This window comes from Mya arenaria, chromosome 13 (genome assembly GCF_026914265.1).
Source record: "Mya arenaria isolate MELC-2E11 chromosome 13, ASM2691426v1".
Classification (NCBI taxonomy): domain Eukaryota; kingdom Metazoa; phylum Mollusca; class Bivalvia; order Myida; family Myidae; genus Mya; species Mya arenaria.
The window spans coordinates 44,391,918-44,406,937 of NC_069134.1; the positions used below are offsets into that span (position 1 = coordinate 44,391,918).

General features: G+C 31.6%; 1 protein-coding gene across 2 annotated transcripts in view; it reads left to right on the top strand.

The window, feature by feature from the left end:
* The first annotated feature begins 19 nt into the window (after positions 1-19).
* Positions 20-15,020, top strand: part of LOC128214786 (dual specificity testis-specific protein kinase 2-like) — a 40,985-nt gene continuing 25,984 nt past the window's right edge. Inside the window, exons 1-4 of one of the 2 annotated variants that reach the window (XM_052921428.1) lie at positions 20-272; positions 481-683; positions 3,587-3,708; positions 6,113-6,161. In XM_052921428.1, coding sequence (XP_052777388.1) covers positions 564-683; positions 3,587-3,708; positions 6,113-6,161 — 291 coding nt within the window. In that variant the 5' untranslated portion in view covers positions 20-272; positions 481-563. Of the gene's footprint in view, positions 684-3,586; positions 3,709-6,112; positions 6,162-15,020 lie in introns of both variants that reach the window. The other variant, XM_052921427.1, reaches the window with a different exon arrangement.

Sequence of the window (15,020 nt, forward strand, 5' to 3'; positions counted from 1 at the left end):
AGTTTACACCAAGCGCGAGGATAATCAGGAAGTACAAGAAATGTCAAGTACAAAATGCAGAAAGTGAAAGTTTCGTGTTCACAAGTGGTCGTTTTCCATGGATAACATAGCTTAATACGAAGATAATTGATTTCAAAAACGTATTTCAAATTGACATCCGTTAGCATTCAGCAATGCAGCTGGAGTTCAGCTGTTCAAATATTTTATTTTGGAAATTGGAATTGCATTTTGAGTGAATGTAGATTATCTTAGTAGTTAGAATTTATAATACTGTAAGTGATATTTAAGTTTGGTAGTTTATAAAAACAAATAATGATGACGAGTGGATTTTAAAAATATTTTTCAAACTTACAACATTTTTCTTTCTTTTTTCTTAAGAACTGTAGTGTAATAAAATGAAAGTACATGGAGAAATGATGTTAAATTCCAAACAAGTGAAACTAAGGCGGTCAAGAACACTAAATCCAGAATGGTTTCCAGAAAGTCCACCGACGCCGCTAGGAATACAGAAGCAGCTGGGATATGACCATTTACCGTGTGGAGTTGGGGATGAAAATTTGACGATGCAAAGAGTGCCAGGACCCTCATGTAAAGCACTGAAACATGCTGTCTCAGCTCTGAGTCGTTTAGATGACTTCATCTCTGAAAAACTCGGAGAGGGTTTCTTTGCAGAAGTCTTTAAGGTGCTTTGATTTTTTAGCTATTTGTATCAAACATTTTTCTTGTCAGTTTGCTCAGTTCGTTAAATATAAACTATATGATTGTTCTTATCATTTTCTCTGTCAAAGGGGCGCATTGAACCAGGTTTGAAAATGAACTATGTTCTATAGTTATATATGTTTCAGGCAGTGGTTACATAGTACTGTGCCCGGCTTTCTAAACAAAAAGTCCTTTAAATAATAAATAGCTCAAAACATTCTCATTAAAGGAATACTTAACTGTTATTAAAACTTTATTTGCCCTTTTATAAGGATAAAGATTGTACATGTACATTATTTTGTGCTGTTTGTTGTTTTAGGCATAAGCTGGAAGTACACTATAAATGTCACTGTTTTTTTTTTAATTTAAACTCAACTTTTGATACATTTTTTACCAAGCTTATTAAACATATTGGCTGGATATATATATGGTTACGTTAAATTAGGCTTTGTTGTGACAAAAAGTATTACATAATAAAGTTTTCACAAGTGACATGTTTTGTATACTTAACCAAAAAATAAGCCCTTAAAAACTCTTAATCTTCATGATTTGCAGTGTCAATAAAGCTTATGCTTAATATGAACACATAAGGGTAATAATGTATTGTAACATGTAAATCTTTAGCACAATTACAACAGTTCTAGCAAACAATGTGGAACATGTCAGAATGTTTTTATATATATTGTGAAATGTTCAATGAAAGTAATGTTTTTATCACAGAAGCTAAATGTATATGTATGCAGTATGTGTGGTATTTAAGTATCTACAAATTCCAAAGTAATAGTAACTAAAACTGTGTCTTTACATAATTGAGTATATACGTATATATATATATATGTATCAAACATATTCAGTTTAGGCACATCATTTTACAACATTTCTTTTTTATAAGAATCAAAAACATATAATAATGAATTAGTTATTGAGACACCCAATTTACATTTTTAGTGTCTGTGTCTCCAGATGAGATTTTTTAACAACTGATGTAACCATATTTTACCAAAAATGTATGTAATGCCCTATTTTTTCAGAAAGGATAAATTCAAATGCAAAGAGTTTTTACCGATAAAATAATCATTTCAACAGTTTTTAATATCAAATGAAAGTTGTGTTTATATATAATTCCTAAGGTAGGTGCTAAACAAATTGCTAAAAACAACAACACATCCTCTTACACAGTCTTACTCTCTTATACCTTTACTGTAGTTACTCCTTATAATATAGCATGCCAATTAGTGAGAAGAACCTTTAATGTGAGAATTAAGAACCTTTTAAGTAAATTCAATGGATTTTGATTGGCAAAAGTTCAAAATGATGTGTTTTTCTCCATAATCATTCATGCATTATATTATTTACACAATTACACATACATGTATATTTTAAGTTCTTAAGTAATTTTTGACCTCTTTTTGTTTACTTATATCATGTAGCAATGCTGTGCAATGCTGTCCGAATACTCAAGCTCAATCCTGCTCATTAAATACAGTCAAACTTAAGATTTCGTATTTAATAATAAAAGATGTAAAGGGTTAAAAATAATAATTTGTGCCACAGATACATACACATCATATGTTTCCTATGTACTGACGCATATTTGTAAACTAATCAACATTAATTACCTAAATTAAGAGAATAAGGTCAGTAAACTGTATACAAATCAAATGGTAAAGATACAAACCTTACAGTGCCTTTGGCTGCAATTAGGATATACCAATTTAGTTATATGTTTAAAAATGATATAATTTAAAAGGTTAACTTAATATTTGTCAAAAGAACTTTCTTTTTCATATTTATGTTAAATAATAAATTTGATACAATTACCCCGGAGTCGCATGCGAAAAAGGTTTACAGTTAAATAAAAAAAATGTACATGTACGGTTAAAAATCTGTTTTGCACCAGTTGCCATTCATTATAGAAAAGTAATGGAAAAAAACTGACCCCTGAGATATGTAGAAAAAGAGTTTGACTATGTTTGAACTTTTATGTTTATTAGGTCATCAACTTTTCTAAAAAAATATATTGATCATTGACATTTATTAGGTGGAAGTATTCAATGAGTCTGACTAATCAATTGTTCTCTTGCTTATTTTCTAAACCTAGGTAATTTCTATTTGACCATAGAATTAGGTGACCCACTAAAGGGGGTCAAAATTGACCTCATGTTTACTTGATTAAAGAGCAGTGCAGTTTGTCAATGTATGATTGATAAGATAATGAAGCACTGGTATATATAAATATGGCTGTTTTCAATAGGCTTGATATATTTGAACATTCTCGCCACTGTTTGTTTTTACAGTTAAAGTACTTCACATATAGCCCCACAAGGTGTTTGATATTTGGTTTTTTATCTGATATACATGTTTAAACAAAATTCAAGTAATTCAAAAAGTGACTGTGAGTTTGTTTTTTTCTTTTATCTATTTAGTATTAAGTTTTGAATTGTTGAATGAAGGCTCTCTTTTTTTTAAAAATCATCTTGATTAAAATGATTGCTATAATCTGATATGAAAAATGTTTAAATCCACTTCCTTGGTTAAGTGTAGAATTGATGTCCTTTTAAGAGAGGCCAAGCGGAATTGCTCCTTTGTGGGGCTCGAGTCCAAAACTGTTTAGATGTGAGATGGGTACTATAATCTAGACCATCTCGCCCACCTCCAGCGAAATAGGGTCTATAGATCTGAGTAATCAAAGTCAACATAAGCCCAAATCAAATTGTGGTTTTGTTGTATATTTTTTATATATATAATATTGTTATGCTTACTGGTTTCAATCTTATTATGATAACATGAATCATTGAATGTTAAATATGTATAGTTACTTGCTTAAGAAATTTTTAATTTGATGACTGGTCAATGTTTTACTCAAAGTTATATCGATTTCCTCCAGGTAACCCACAGGACGACAGGCAAGGTTCAGGTGCTCAAAATGAACAAGGTACAAGACAACCGCCCCAACGTTCTCCGCGAAGTGCAGCTCATGAACAGACTTTCACACAAGAACATCCTCAGGTGGGGAATTAAAATACTCCTTTTTTCTGATTTTATTCCGTTTGGTTTTAGCTGAATCTTATGGGCAGCTACTGTGTATACGCAGATATGAAACACCCTGTGTAGAAACCAGTACTATTGTCCTTAATGAGAGACCAAAATGGTGTGTCTCTGGTGAGGTTACCCCTTGGGTGGTAGGCAGACAGCGATCCCATTGGACCTTTTTAAACTTGGTTCTGTGTAAGTACTTTCAACGATGCATAGTCTTGTAGTTTTAGCTATTATCTATCTATTTGGGGGTTTCATATGGCAATCCTTAATTTTAAAGATGCACTCTTACTCCCAGATAAGATTTACCACAATAATATTGTTTTAAAATTCCTAAAAGGATAAATAAATGTCGAAAACAATGGTTCTTATGAAGGATAGAGAGTTTACTTGAATGAAATGTGCATAAAACACGGTATTACTACCTTATGAGACTATAGTAGACCACAGTAAATCTTTTAGCATTCACCAATCATTTAATATTTTTGCACTTTCTGCTATTAAATACAAGGTTACAATCTTGTTATCAGTAATTAATAGTTTCCATAAAGGCATAATTTCGTAAGTAGTCGAGGGTGTATCACTCAATATTTCTGTATGTTATATAAGTGTATGTATTGATTTTGAATAAGAGTGTCACTTTAAAATTATTTGCATAAAAAATTTGGGTAGCATTCATAAACTCAAGAAACCTAACTTAATTTAGTGTTATGCCCACATACTGCCAAAAAGAACACTCAGCCAGACTCTGATTTACTCATTTCAAAAACTTCAGAACTCAAGAAAAGGTTGCCAAAGTTTGTTTTATTAAAATTCAGTTGTTACCATGTTGTTCCTCAATCCACACATGCACACTGGCCTGTATAGAGACATTTGACTTTCAACACAAGTCATTTTGCTGATGACAATAAACTCTGTTCTAATGACGATACACTCTGTCCTGAGCTAATGACAATACTCTCTGAGCAAATGATACACTCAGAGCTAATGATGATACACTTTGAGCTAATGTCAATACATGACGAAACATATAATGGTTTTAATTAGTAAAGCAAAACTAAAAGTAACTATTGCTTTATCAAATTTGTTTTAAACTTTTAATTTTGTGGATGACCTTTATGCTTATGAACATCCATTTTTCATTCATTTTCTCAATGTTAATCAGAACATGTCTTATATGAGTATTTTGGGTCATTCAGAAAATGAGTGTAGGCTCAGCTTAGTGCAACATTGTTCAAATACAATGTACATCATTTTGTGTTTTTATTTTTAGATCTTTAAGGTTAATATTTAGGATATTTTCACACTCTGTCATCATTTTGCACTCTTTATTTGGATGTAATACTATGTAAAGAATGACTGTGGTTGATTATGGTACAATTGATACAATTGACCGCACTTCAAGCTGCGAAAATTCCTTCTCTACAAGTTGCATTCTTAGTGTGGTGTTTTTGAAATAATGGGAAAATGTATGACTAATTATTTTGCATCAAGTCAAGTAGTCTTTTTTCTTGTATCTGCGTAGTACTCCTAGCAACACTAGAATGTTATCACCAGAACGAGATTCAGAGTGTCCCCATCATTGTTAGTGAAAACATTGCCTGAATTTTAATGAAGTCAATAATACATTAGTTTTTGAAGTGTTCTGTTTGTGAGTGTATAACCTAGATAAAATCGGGAAAGCTTTTTGTGATGTAAATTGATTGAACATCAAATTTATGATTTAATAACTTTGTATCATGATATTTTTGTAAAGAGCCTTATTTTTGTCAAATCTTGCCAGCTTTTTTTGTAACTTTTATCTTCTTCATTAATTCAGCCACCAAATTTATGTCATATTGTACATGGTCTGCTACATGTTTTGCGTACTATGATGGTTAATACTGTTTGCAAGTGAACTTAGCATTTCAAGGTTTTGAAGCATTGATGATAGTATTTTTGCCCAGCCCAAGACCACCAGAAGAATTTCAAATCAAGTACAGTATCTATGGCCTGTGTCAATAAGACAACAATAATTCAGTCATCAAACAAAAACCAACTTCAACAGTTCAAGTGATTTGGTGTATTGGCTTATTCTGATATATATATAACATGAACTTACTACTGATGAGGCTGACTAGCTCATTTTCCCCGCAAAAAGTTTTCATACAAGTATTGTTTGCATTGGTTTCACTCAACAGCGGCCAATTAAATAGAAGCTTTAAATTACACTCGTGAGAACTGTGTGCTTTCAAACAAGACTCCTTGAAAAGGTGAAACTGACTGCATGAAGCAAAATTTCTTGCTACAATGTGATGCAATCATGCTGTGTTCAACCAATTGTTAATGTTTTCAAAACACCTAAACAGAAGTAATATTGACTTTGTTATATTTTCAGGTTTCTGGGGGTATGTGTTCACGAGGGCCAGCTCCATGCTTTGACAGAGGTGAGGTGTAGTTTTTTGCGAAATGAATCCTAAACTTAGTTATGTCCTCCATTGATATCTGTAGGGTTATCATGGGATGTTCATTTTATGGCATCACAATGTATCTACAAGATCCTATAAAGTCATACTAAGATACACATAATGTTGATGATTGCATGCATATTATTTTTACTTCCTCTGTGTTTCAAAGACAAGTGTTGTTGTGGTAGCTGTGGTGTCTTGATCATAGACATTTTTATAAACTTCAAGCTGTTCACATTAAACATGTTCACATTGATATTAGGTATACAATTACAGCAAGTGTAGCAATAAGTCTAATTGTACTGGCTTCAATGCTCCTGGAGGAATACCCCTTGATTAAATAGCAAACTATGCAAGCGTTGGCATCCACATGTGACTCTCTATTATTATCTTTCCTATTGCTGCTAAATTGACATGGAGCTGAAACACTTTGAACAGTTCAACAAATTCACATGACAACCGTAGACCAAGAAATGAATTGAATCAGTTTTGTTAAATGCACTAGCAGATCCAGGGGGGTGGGGGGAGGCATGTGGCCCAAAATGCACTGTTTCATATTTGAAATTGTTAAAAAAGACTGGGGGAGTACCCACAAACTGCCTGCCTACATTTTAAACCAAATAAATTTTGGTTATGAGGTATGGGTGTAAGTCAAAAGGTTTAACGTCAAATCCTGGACCCGCCCCTGCAATGGAAGTTGGATATTATCTTGAGTCCATTCTTATACAATTTCAGGGCCATATCATTTTGTACTTAACCAATTTCTTAGACCTGTATTTCTACTTTTTTTTAGTTTTGTTTCTGTAAATTGTAACATTCTAGACAAGAAAGTATGCTGTTACAATGACAAGCTATTCCTTGTTTTCATGTAAATTTTCTCAAAATACTCTCTTGCCAGAACTGGCCATGTCCTTACATTGACCCACATATCATGTTGTGTATACTTACTTTATCTGGATGAGGGAATTTGTTGAACAAGTGTTCACTTGTTATTGTATATAACAATTATGTTTGACATTGATGTCTAGCTAACATTAGTTAACATTTGACCTATGTATGTACAAGTGCTCATACAAGTTTGCACTGGTGATTTATAAAAAAATATGTGAGTTTTATTGTTTAAAGACAAGCTTTACATTCAAGTTTTTTTGCTGATAGATAGAAGCGCGCATCCATCATATTATGAATGGTTACATTCTTTCCCCAAAGTTAATTCATAAAAAAGCTTGAGAAACAGTTTTAATTAACCCCATCTTTTGTTTATTATAATTTGATATAGATTAAAAATAACCTAGACCAAGAATATTTTTGTTTAAATCTAGAATAGAGCTGGTGCTATATATTATACATTGTATTAGCAGAAATGTTGTTTATATTTTATGTGATTATTAAGATCTGGCTGTTTTAATGCGGAGGCAATCATAATGTCTGGTCCCAATATAGAACTGTTGTATAGGATGGACATATGGGGACTTTAAGACAATATCCAGACTTTCAGGAACCATTTGAGGCAATTTGGGTTTGAAGTTTTTTAATGCCTTAGATTTTGACACGGTGACAAAATCCTTTAAATTTATCAAGAATACAACTCAATTTATAATAGGATTTACTTTTATTTCTGAGATTCAGCAGTTCCCAACTTTGCAGAAATCAGTTAGAATAAAATGTCCTCCCACACAGTCTTCTCTTGGAAACCAGGAAACAGGGATGTATAGTGATGCTGGCAAAAAAACCAGGGAGAGTGAACACAACACTTGCTGCAGAATAAAATTGATGGCTATGGAATAAGTCTGTTATTATTACTATTAAATTATGGTTTAGTTAGAAGTCAGTGGGTTTCAAGGTTGGGCTATTCAAAGTGCAACAAATTATAAGGAGAAAAATTAAGTTTTGACTTAAAAGAATTTTGAATTCTTTGGCATAATATATAATTATTTGAACCTAGATAGGAACTACTATACAAAATAAGGGTTTATATCATTTTTGAAACAATGGGGCCAGCAGTATTTTCCATATTGATTAATGCAGCTTACAACTGGTTGAATTGCTAATATTATATAACGAAACATCGTGTCTGATAATTATATAACGTTAGTACCTAACTTCTATAACAGTGATGTAAGAATTATGCAGGTATTTAGAATATTGGGCTTCTACACAATATATCTTATCTTAAATTTTCTTGTTTTCTTGTTTGAAACTGATTTTCAATACTATGAATTAATCTCCAAAGAACAAGAGCTTTGCATGTAGACAACATTTTATGCTGGGCAACATCAACATCTTTTGTGACTCTACCCTGGCTGTCATGCATTGAAAACAAGCCCATCGGAACGTTTTCTTGAATAAAAAACAAACAACATCACAATCTTTAATCTTTGAACTTATTTCAATGAAAACTTATTTCAGCTTGATTAAAAAACAAAGAAGAAGAAATATATATATCTGTCAATAATTAGACATGTTGAAATGTCAAAACATAGAACATGTACATGCATGTAGGAGTTCATATTGCTGCACGTACATATTTCACGGGTAGGGGCAAAAATAAGCTTAATTGAAAAGGATTTAGCCTTGTTTGTAAACAAAATTTATTTCAACTATTATATACGTTATAATTTAATTGGAGGTCTTTTAGAAAGTTAAACGTTGACCTAGCTCTCATCCAAAAAGACCACGAAATAAACAACAGCATATACATATATATTGGTCTTAATTCTCATAAATTGGTATTATTTCTATCCTTATTTGGACTTCAGTAACTAACTTTCAAGGTTTTGTTTTTTCATTGAGTGGGAATTTTTTCAATTCCTCCATTTTTTTTACTAAAAAGCATTTTAAGTTGTGGTTTACATTATTTAAGTAGTTTAAAAGCATAAAGTTAATGTTCTTTAGCTTTATTTTTTATTGACTTTGATGACCTCTTTTTTCATACTGATCCAAAGTTGAAGAACCTGGGCATTATTTATTGTATTAAAGGATTTAAGGTAACATAACCTTAATTTTTAAGCCTATTGTTATGAAATCTTACTTGATAATATAATGTATGGTATTTTTTTCAAATATGTCCTTCGATCAGTTGACAGGCATATATCAATTGACTACAGTATATTGATCTTGAATTTCTGTAAAAGAGATCTTTCAACATTTTGTCTCTTGTCAATAAATTTCAGATTAGGACTGAGAAATGTTTTTGCCACACAGTCACTGTCTGCAATATGACAATGATATCGCAGTGTATTGATATCGCAGTGTATTGATATCGCAGTGTATATATGTATTATAGTCTATAAGTACTGCAATAATTATGTAACCAACAGCTAGATGCTTTCATTGTTACGGAACACACTGGTGCATTAAAATGAATAAATGTGGAAAGTAAAGTCTATGAGAGTATAAATGTCTGCTTTCCAAGTATAAACGAGTGATAATAACAATAAGCTTATATTGCATATAGCTTAACGTTACATGCAGAGTTTGTGAGCTTGAATTATGCCCAATAAACCCTCACTTTATAATGCCTTTATATGTACCAATGGTAATTAATATGCTATTGTAAGTTTATAATCCAAACATAACAATATTAACTTGATCATGCAATTTTAAGTATTGCCATAAGAGTTCCTAGATTGTCTGAGATTATAAGTTATAGGCCATAACAGTAACTTGACCATTCCTTTGTCTGAAATTATAAATAATATGCCATGGCAGTAACTTGACCATTCCTTCATAGGAAATTATAAATAATATGCCATGATAGTAACTTGACCCATTCCTTCGTCTGAAATTATAAATAATATGCCATGGCAGTAACTTGACCATTCCTTAGTCTGAAATTATAAATAATATGCCATGACAGTAACTTGACCATTCCTTAGTCTGAAAGTATAAATAATATGCCATGGCAGTAACTTGACCATTATTAGTCTGGAATTATAAATAATATGCCATGACAGTAACTTGACCATTCCTTAGTCTGAAATTATAAATAATATGCCATGGCAGTAACTTGACCATTATTAGTCTGGAATTATAAATAATATGCCATGGCAGTAACTTGACCATTCCTTCATAGGAAATTATAAATAATATGCCATGACAGTAACTTGACCATTATTAGTCTGGAATTATAAATAATATGCCTTGGCAGTAACTTGACCATTCCTTCATAGGAAATTATAAATAATATGCCATGATAGTAACTTGACCATTATTAGTCTGGAATTATAAATAATATGCCATGACAGTAACTTGACCATTCCTTCATAGGAAATTATAAATAATATGCCATGACAGTAACTTGACCATTATTAGTCTGGAATTATAAATAATATGCCATGGCAGTAACTTGACCATTCCTTCATAGGAAATTATAAATAATATGCCATGACAGTAACTTGACCATTATTAGTCTGGAATTATAAATAATATGCCATGGCAGTAACTTGACCATTCCTTCATAGGAAATTATAAATAATATGCCATGACAGTAACTTGACCATTATTAGTCTGGAATTATAAATAATATGCCATGGCAGTAACTTGACCATTCCTTCATAGGAAATTATAAATAATATGCCATGATAGTAACTTGACCATTATTAGTCTGGAATTATAAATAATATGCCATGACAGTAACTTGACCATTCCTTAGTCTGGAATTATAAATAATATGCCATGACAGTAACTTGACCATTCCTTAGTCTGAAATTATAAATAATATGCCATGGCAGTAACTTGACCATTATTAGTCTGGAATTATAAATAATATGCCATAGCAGTAACTTGACCATTCCTTAGTCTGAAATTATAAATAATATGCCATGACAGTAACTTGACCATTCCTTAGTCTGAAAGTATAAATAATATGCCATGGCAGTAACTTGACCATTATTAGTCTGGAATTATAAATAATATGCCATGACAGTAACTTGACCATTCCTTAGTCTGAAATTATAAATAATATGCCATGGCAGTAACTTGACCATTATTAGTCTGGAATTATAAATAATATGCCATGGCAGTAACTTGACCATTCCTTCATAGGAAATTATAAATAATATGCCATGACAGTAACTTGACCATTATTAGTCTGGAATTATAAATAATATGCCTTGGCAGTAACTTGACCATTCCTTCATAGGAAATTATAAATAATATGCCATGATAGTAACTTGACCATTATTAGTCTGGAATTATAAATAATATGCCATGACAGTAACTTGACCATTCCTTCATAGGAAATTATAAATAATATGCCATGACAGTAACTTGACCATTATTAGTCTGGAATTATAAATAATATGCCATGGCAGTAACTTGACCATTCCTTCATAGGAAATTATAAATAATATGCCATGACAGTAACTTGACCATTATTAGTCTGGAATTATAAATAATATGTCATGGCAGTAACTTGACCATTCCTTCATAGGAAATTATAAATAATATGCCATGACAGTAACTTGACCATTATTAGTCTGGAATTATAAATAATATGCCATGGCAGTAACTTGACCATTCCTTCATAGGAAATTATAAATAATATGCCATGACAGTAACTTGACCATTATTAGTCTGGAATTATAAATAATATGCCATGACAGTAACTTGACCATTCCTTAGTCTGGAATTATAAATAATATGCCATGACAGTAACTTGACCATTCCTTAGTCTGAAATTATAAATAATATGCCATGGCAGTAACTTGACCATTATTAGTCTGGAATTATAAATAATATGCCATGACAGTAACTTGACCATTCCTTCATAGGAAATTATAAATAATATGCCATGGCAGTAACTTGACCATTATTAGTCTGGAATTATAAATAATATGCCATGGCAGTAACTTGACCATTATTAGTCTGGAATTATAAATAATATGCCATGACAGTAACTTGACCATTATTAGTCTGGAATTAATAATAATATGCCATGGCAGTAACTTGACCATTATTAGTCTGGAATTATAAATAATATGCCATGACAGTAACTTGACCATTCCTTAGTCTGGAATTATAAATAAAATGCCATGGCAGTAACTTGACCATTCCTTCATAGGAAATTATAAATAATATGCCATGATAGTAACTTGACCATTATTAGTCTGGAATTATAAATAATATGCCATGACAGTAACTTGACCATTCCTTCATAGGAAATTATAAATAATATGCCATGACAGTAACTTGACCATTATTAGTCTGGAATTATAAATAATATGCCATGACAGTAACTTGACCATTCCTTAGTCTGAAATTATAAATAATATGCCATGGCAGTAACTTGACCATTATTAGTCTGGAATTATAAATAATATGCCATGGCAGTAACTTGACCATTATTAGTCTGGAATTATAAATAATATGCCATGACAGTAACTTGACCATTCCTTAGTCTGGAATTATAAATAATATGCCATGGCAGTAACTTGACCATTATTAGTCTGGAATTATAAATAATATGCCATGACAGTAACTTGACCATTATTAGTCTGGAATTATAAATAATATGCCATGGCAGTAACTTGACCATTATTAGTCTGAAATTATAAATAATATGCCATGGCAGTAACTTGACCATTATTAGTCTGGAATTATAAATAATATGCCATGGCAGTAACTTGACCATTATTAGTCTGGAATTATAAATAATATGCCATGGCAGTAACTTGACCATTCCTTAGTCTGAAAGTATAAATAATATGCCATGACAGTAACTTGACCATTCCTTAGTCTGAAAGTATAAATAATATGCCATGGCAGTAACTTGACCATTCCTTAGTCTGAAAGTATAAATAATATGCCATGACAGTAACTTGACCATTCCTTAGTCTGAAAGTATAAATAATATGCCATGGCAGTAACTTGACCATTCCTTAGTCTGAAATTATAAATAATATGCCATGACAGTAACTTGACCATTCCTTAGTCTGAAAGTATAAATAATATGCCATGGCAGTAACTTGACCATTCCTTAGTCTGAAAGTATAAATAATATGCCATGGCAGTAACTTGACCATTCCTTAGTCTGAAAGTATAAATAATATGCCATGACAGTAACTTGACCATTCCTTTAGCTGCTGCTGTTGTTTTTAGCAGGCTATTTTTGGCTATTCCTGTTACAATACATGGGTGACTTTGGTAATTTGTAAAGATTTCTTGGACAAAAAACATATAGTATTGCTTAATTGTATATATTGATTTGGTGTTGCTTGAGATCAATAAATGGATACTTATTGTATAAATTTAAAATGTAATTGACATAAACAACTGCCAAAGTTCTGTTTAGTCATGAATTGGCTAAATGATACTGAATGGTTCAGTGAGGCAAAACTACAATAAAGGTTACTAAGAAGTGTTTCTCATCTACTGTAATGATACATAATATAAGTCAATGTAAGGTCAGGGAGCATTAAAAATGACATAAAATGTTTTCACATGCTGCTGGATTGCAAGACGCGTGCTGACTGTCAATATATTGGTTACTGTAATTATTATTCACAAGGTTTTGTGCTTGTTTATGTGATATTTTTATAGTGAAATACATTACCTTTGACAGAAATAAGTAATTGATGGTTTGTAAGATACGACATTTTTGGTTGTTTATGGTTAAAAAAGGTGATGAAATAAGAAAATACTACAAAATACTAACATAATGTTTGAGTCATGTTTACATTACTTCTCATGATATCATTATATAAAACACAGCTACTAGATATAAGTCTTTTATTATTGAGAGCAAGCTTACGCTCCTGTGAACCTTAAAAGGCCATATATAAATAATATATTTAAATGTATTCATAAGACTTTGCCTTAAATTAGTTTTTGTCCAGGGAACATGTTTCTTAATTGTACTTGTTTTATTGCCTGGGTACTCTGAAGTCTTCTTTTAATAAAAATAAAATAGAATGCAAATAACTTTGGCTATATTGTACAAAAAAGGCATGTAATTGGAATTTTAAAAACGGTTTATTTATAATGAAAAAATATCAGGGGGTGTCCTTAAAATTTCCAATTTACATCTCCGAATTATGTGCCATGGAAAATAACCACTTTAACATAACTTTGCTATTTCAAAGATTAAAAAGGAAGTTTGCACTCTTCTTTCAAGGGCTGGGATTGTCAACTTTATTGTTTGGATGTGAGGGTGTATTTCCTTAAAGTTATGTGTTTATCATTTTCCATTTATCTAACTTCAAATAAAATGATACATATTTAAATGAAATGTGAAAAAAATGCAGTTATGACCCTGTTTTACTGGTTAAGTTTTACAATCAGAAGTTGAATCAAGATCTTACTTTGATTTATGTGCTGCATGTACATGTTACCGTTTAATATATGTTTTCTAAGAGTTCTGACTGAATTGTTTTCTCCTTTTTGGGGTAAATATTATATCCAATGTTATTCCTGTCTGGGAGAACAAGAAATCATGATAGCTAAGTATACAAAGTTATATGATGGCTGAATTTAGAGAGCTGCGCGTTTAGTAAAATTATTGTAACTAACTTTTCTTCTCTTGTCCTAAGATACTGTACCTGCATTTATAGTTGATGGCTCGCTGTCCATTTCCTTATGTTGTGAGGAGTGGACATGGGTTATATTTCCTTATGTTGTGAGGAGTGGACATGGGTTATATTTCTTGATGTTGTGAGGAGTGGACATGGGTTATATTTCTTGATGTTGTGAGGAGTGGACATGGGTTATATTTCTTGATGTTGTGAGGAGTGGACATGGGTTATATTTCTTGATGTTGTGAGGAGTGGACATGGGTTATATTTCTTGATGTTGTGAGGAGTGGACATGGGTTATATTTCTTGATGTTGTGAGGAGTGG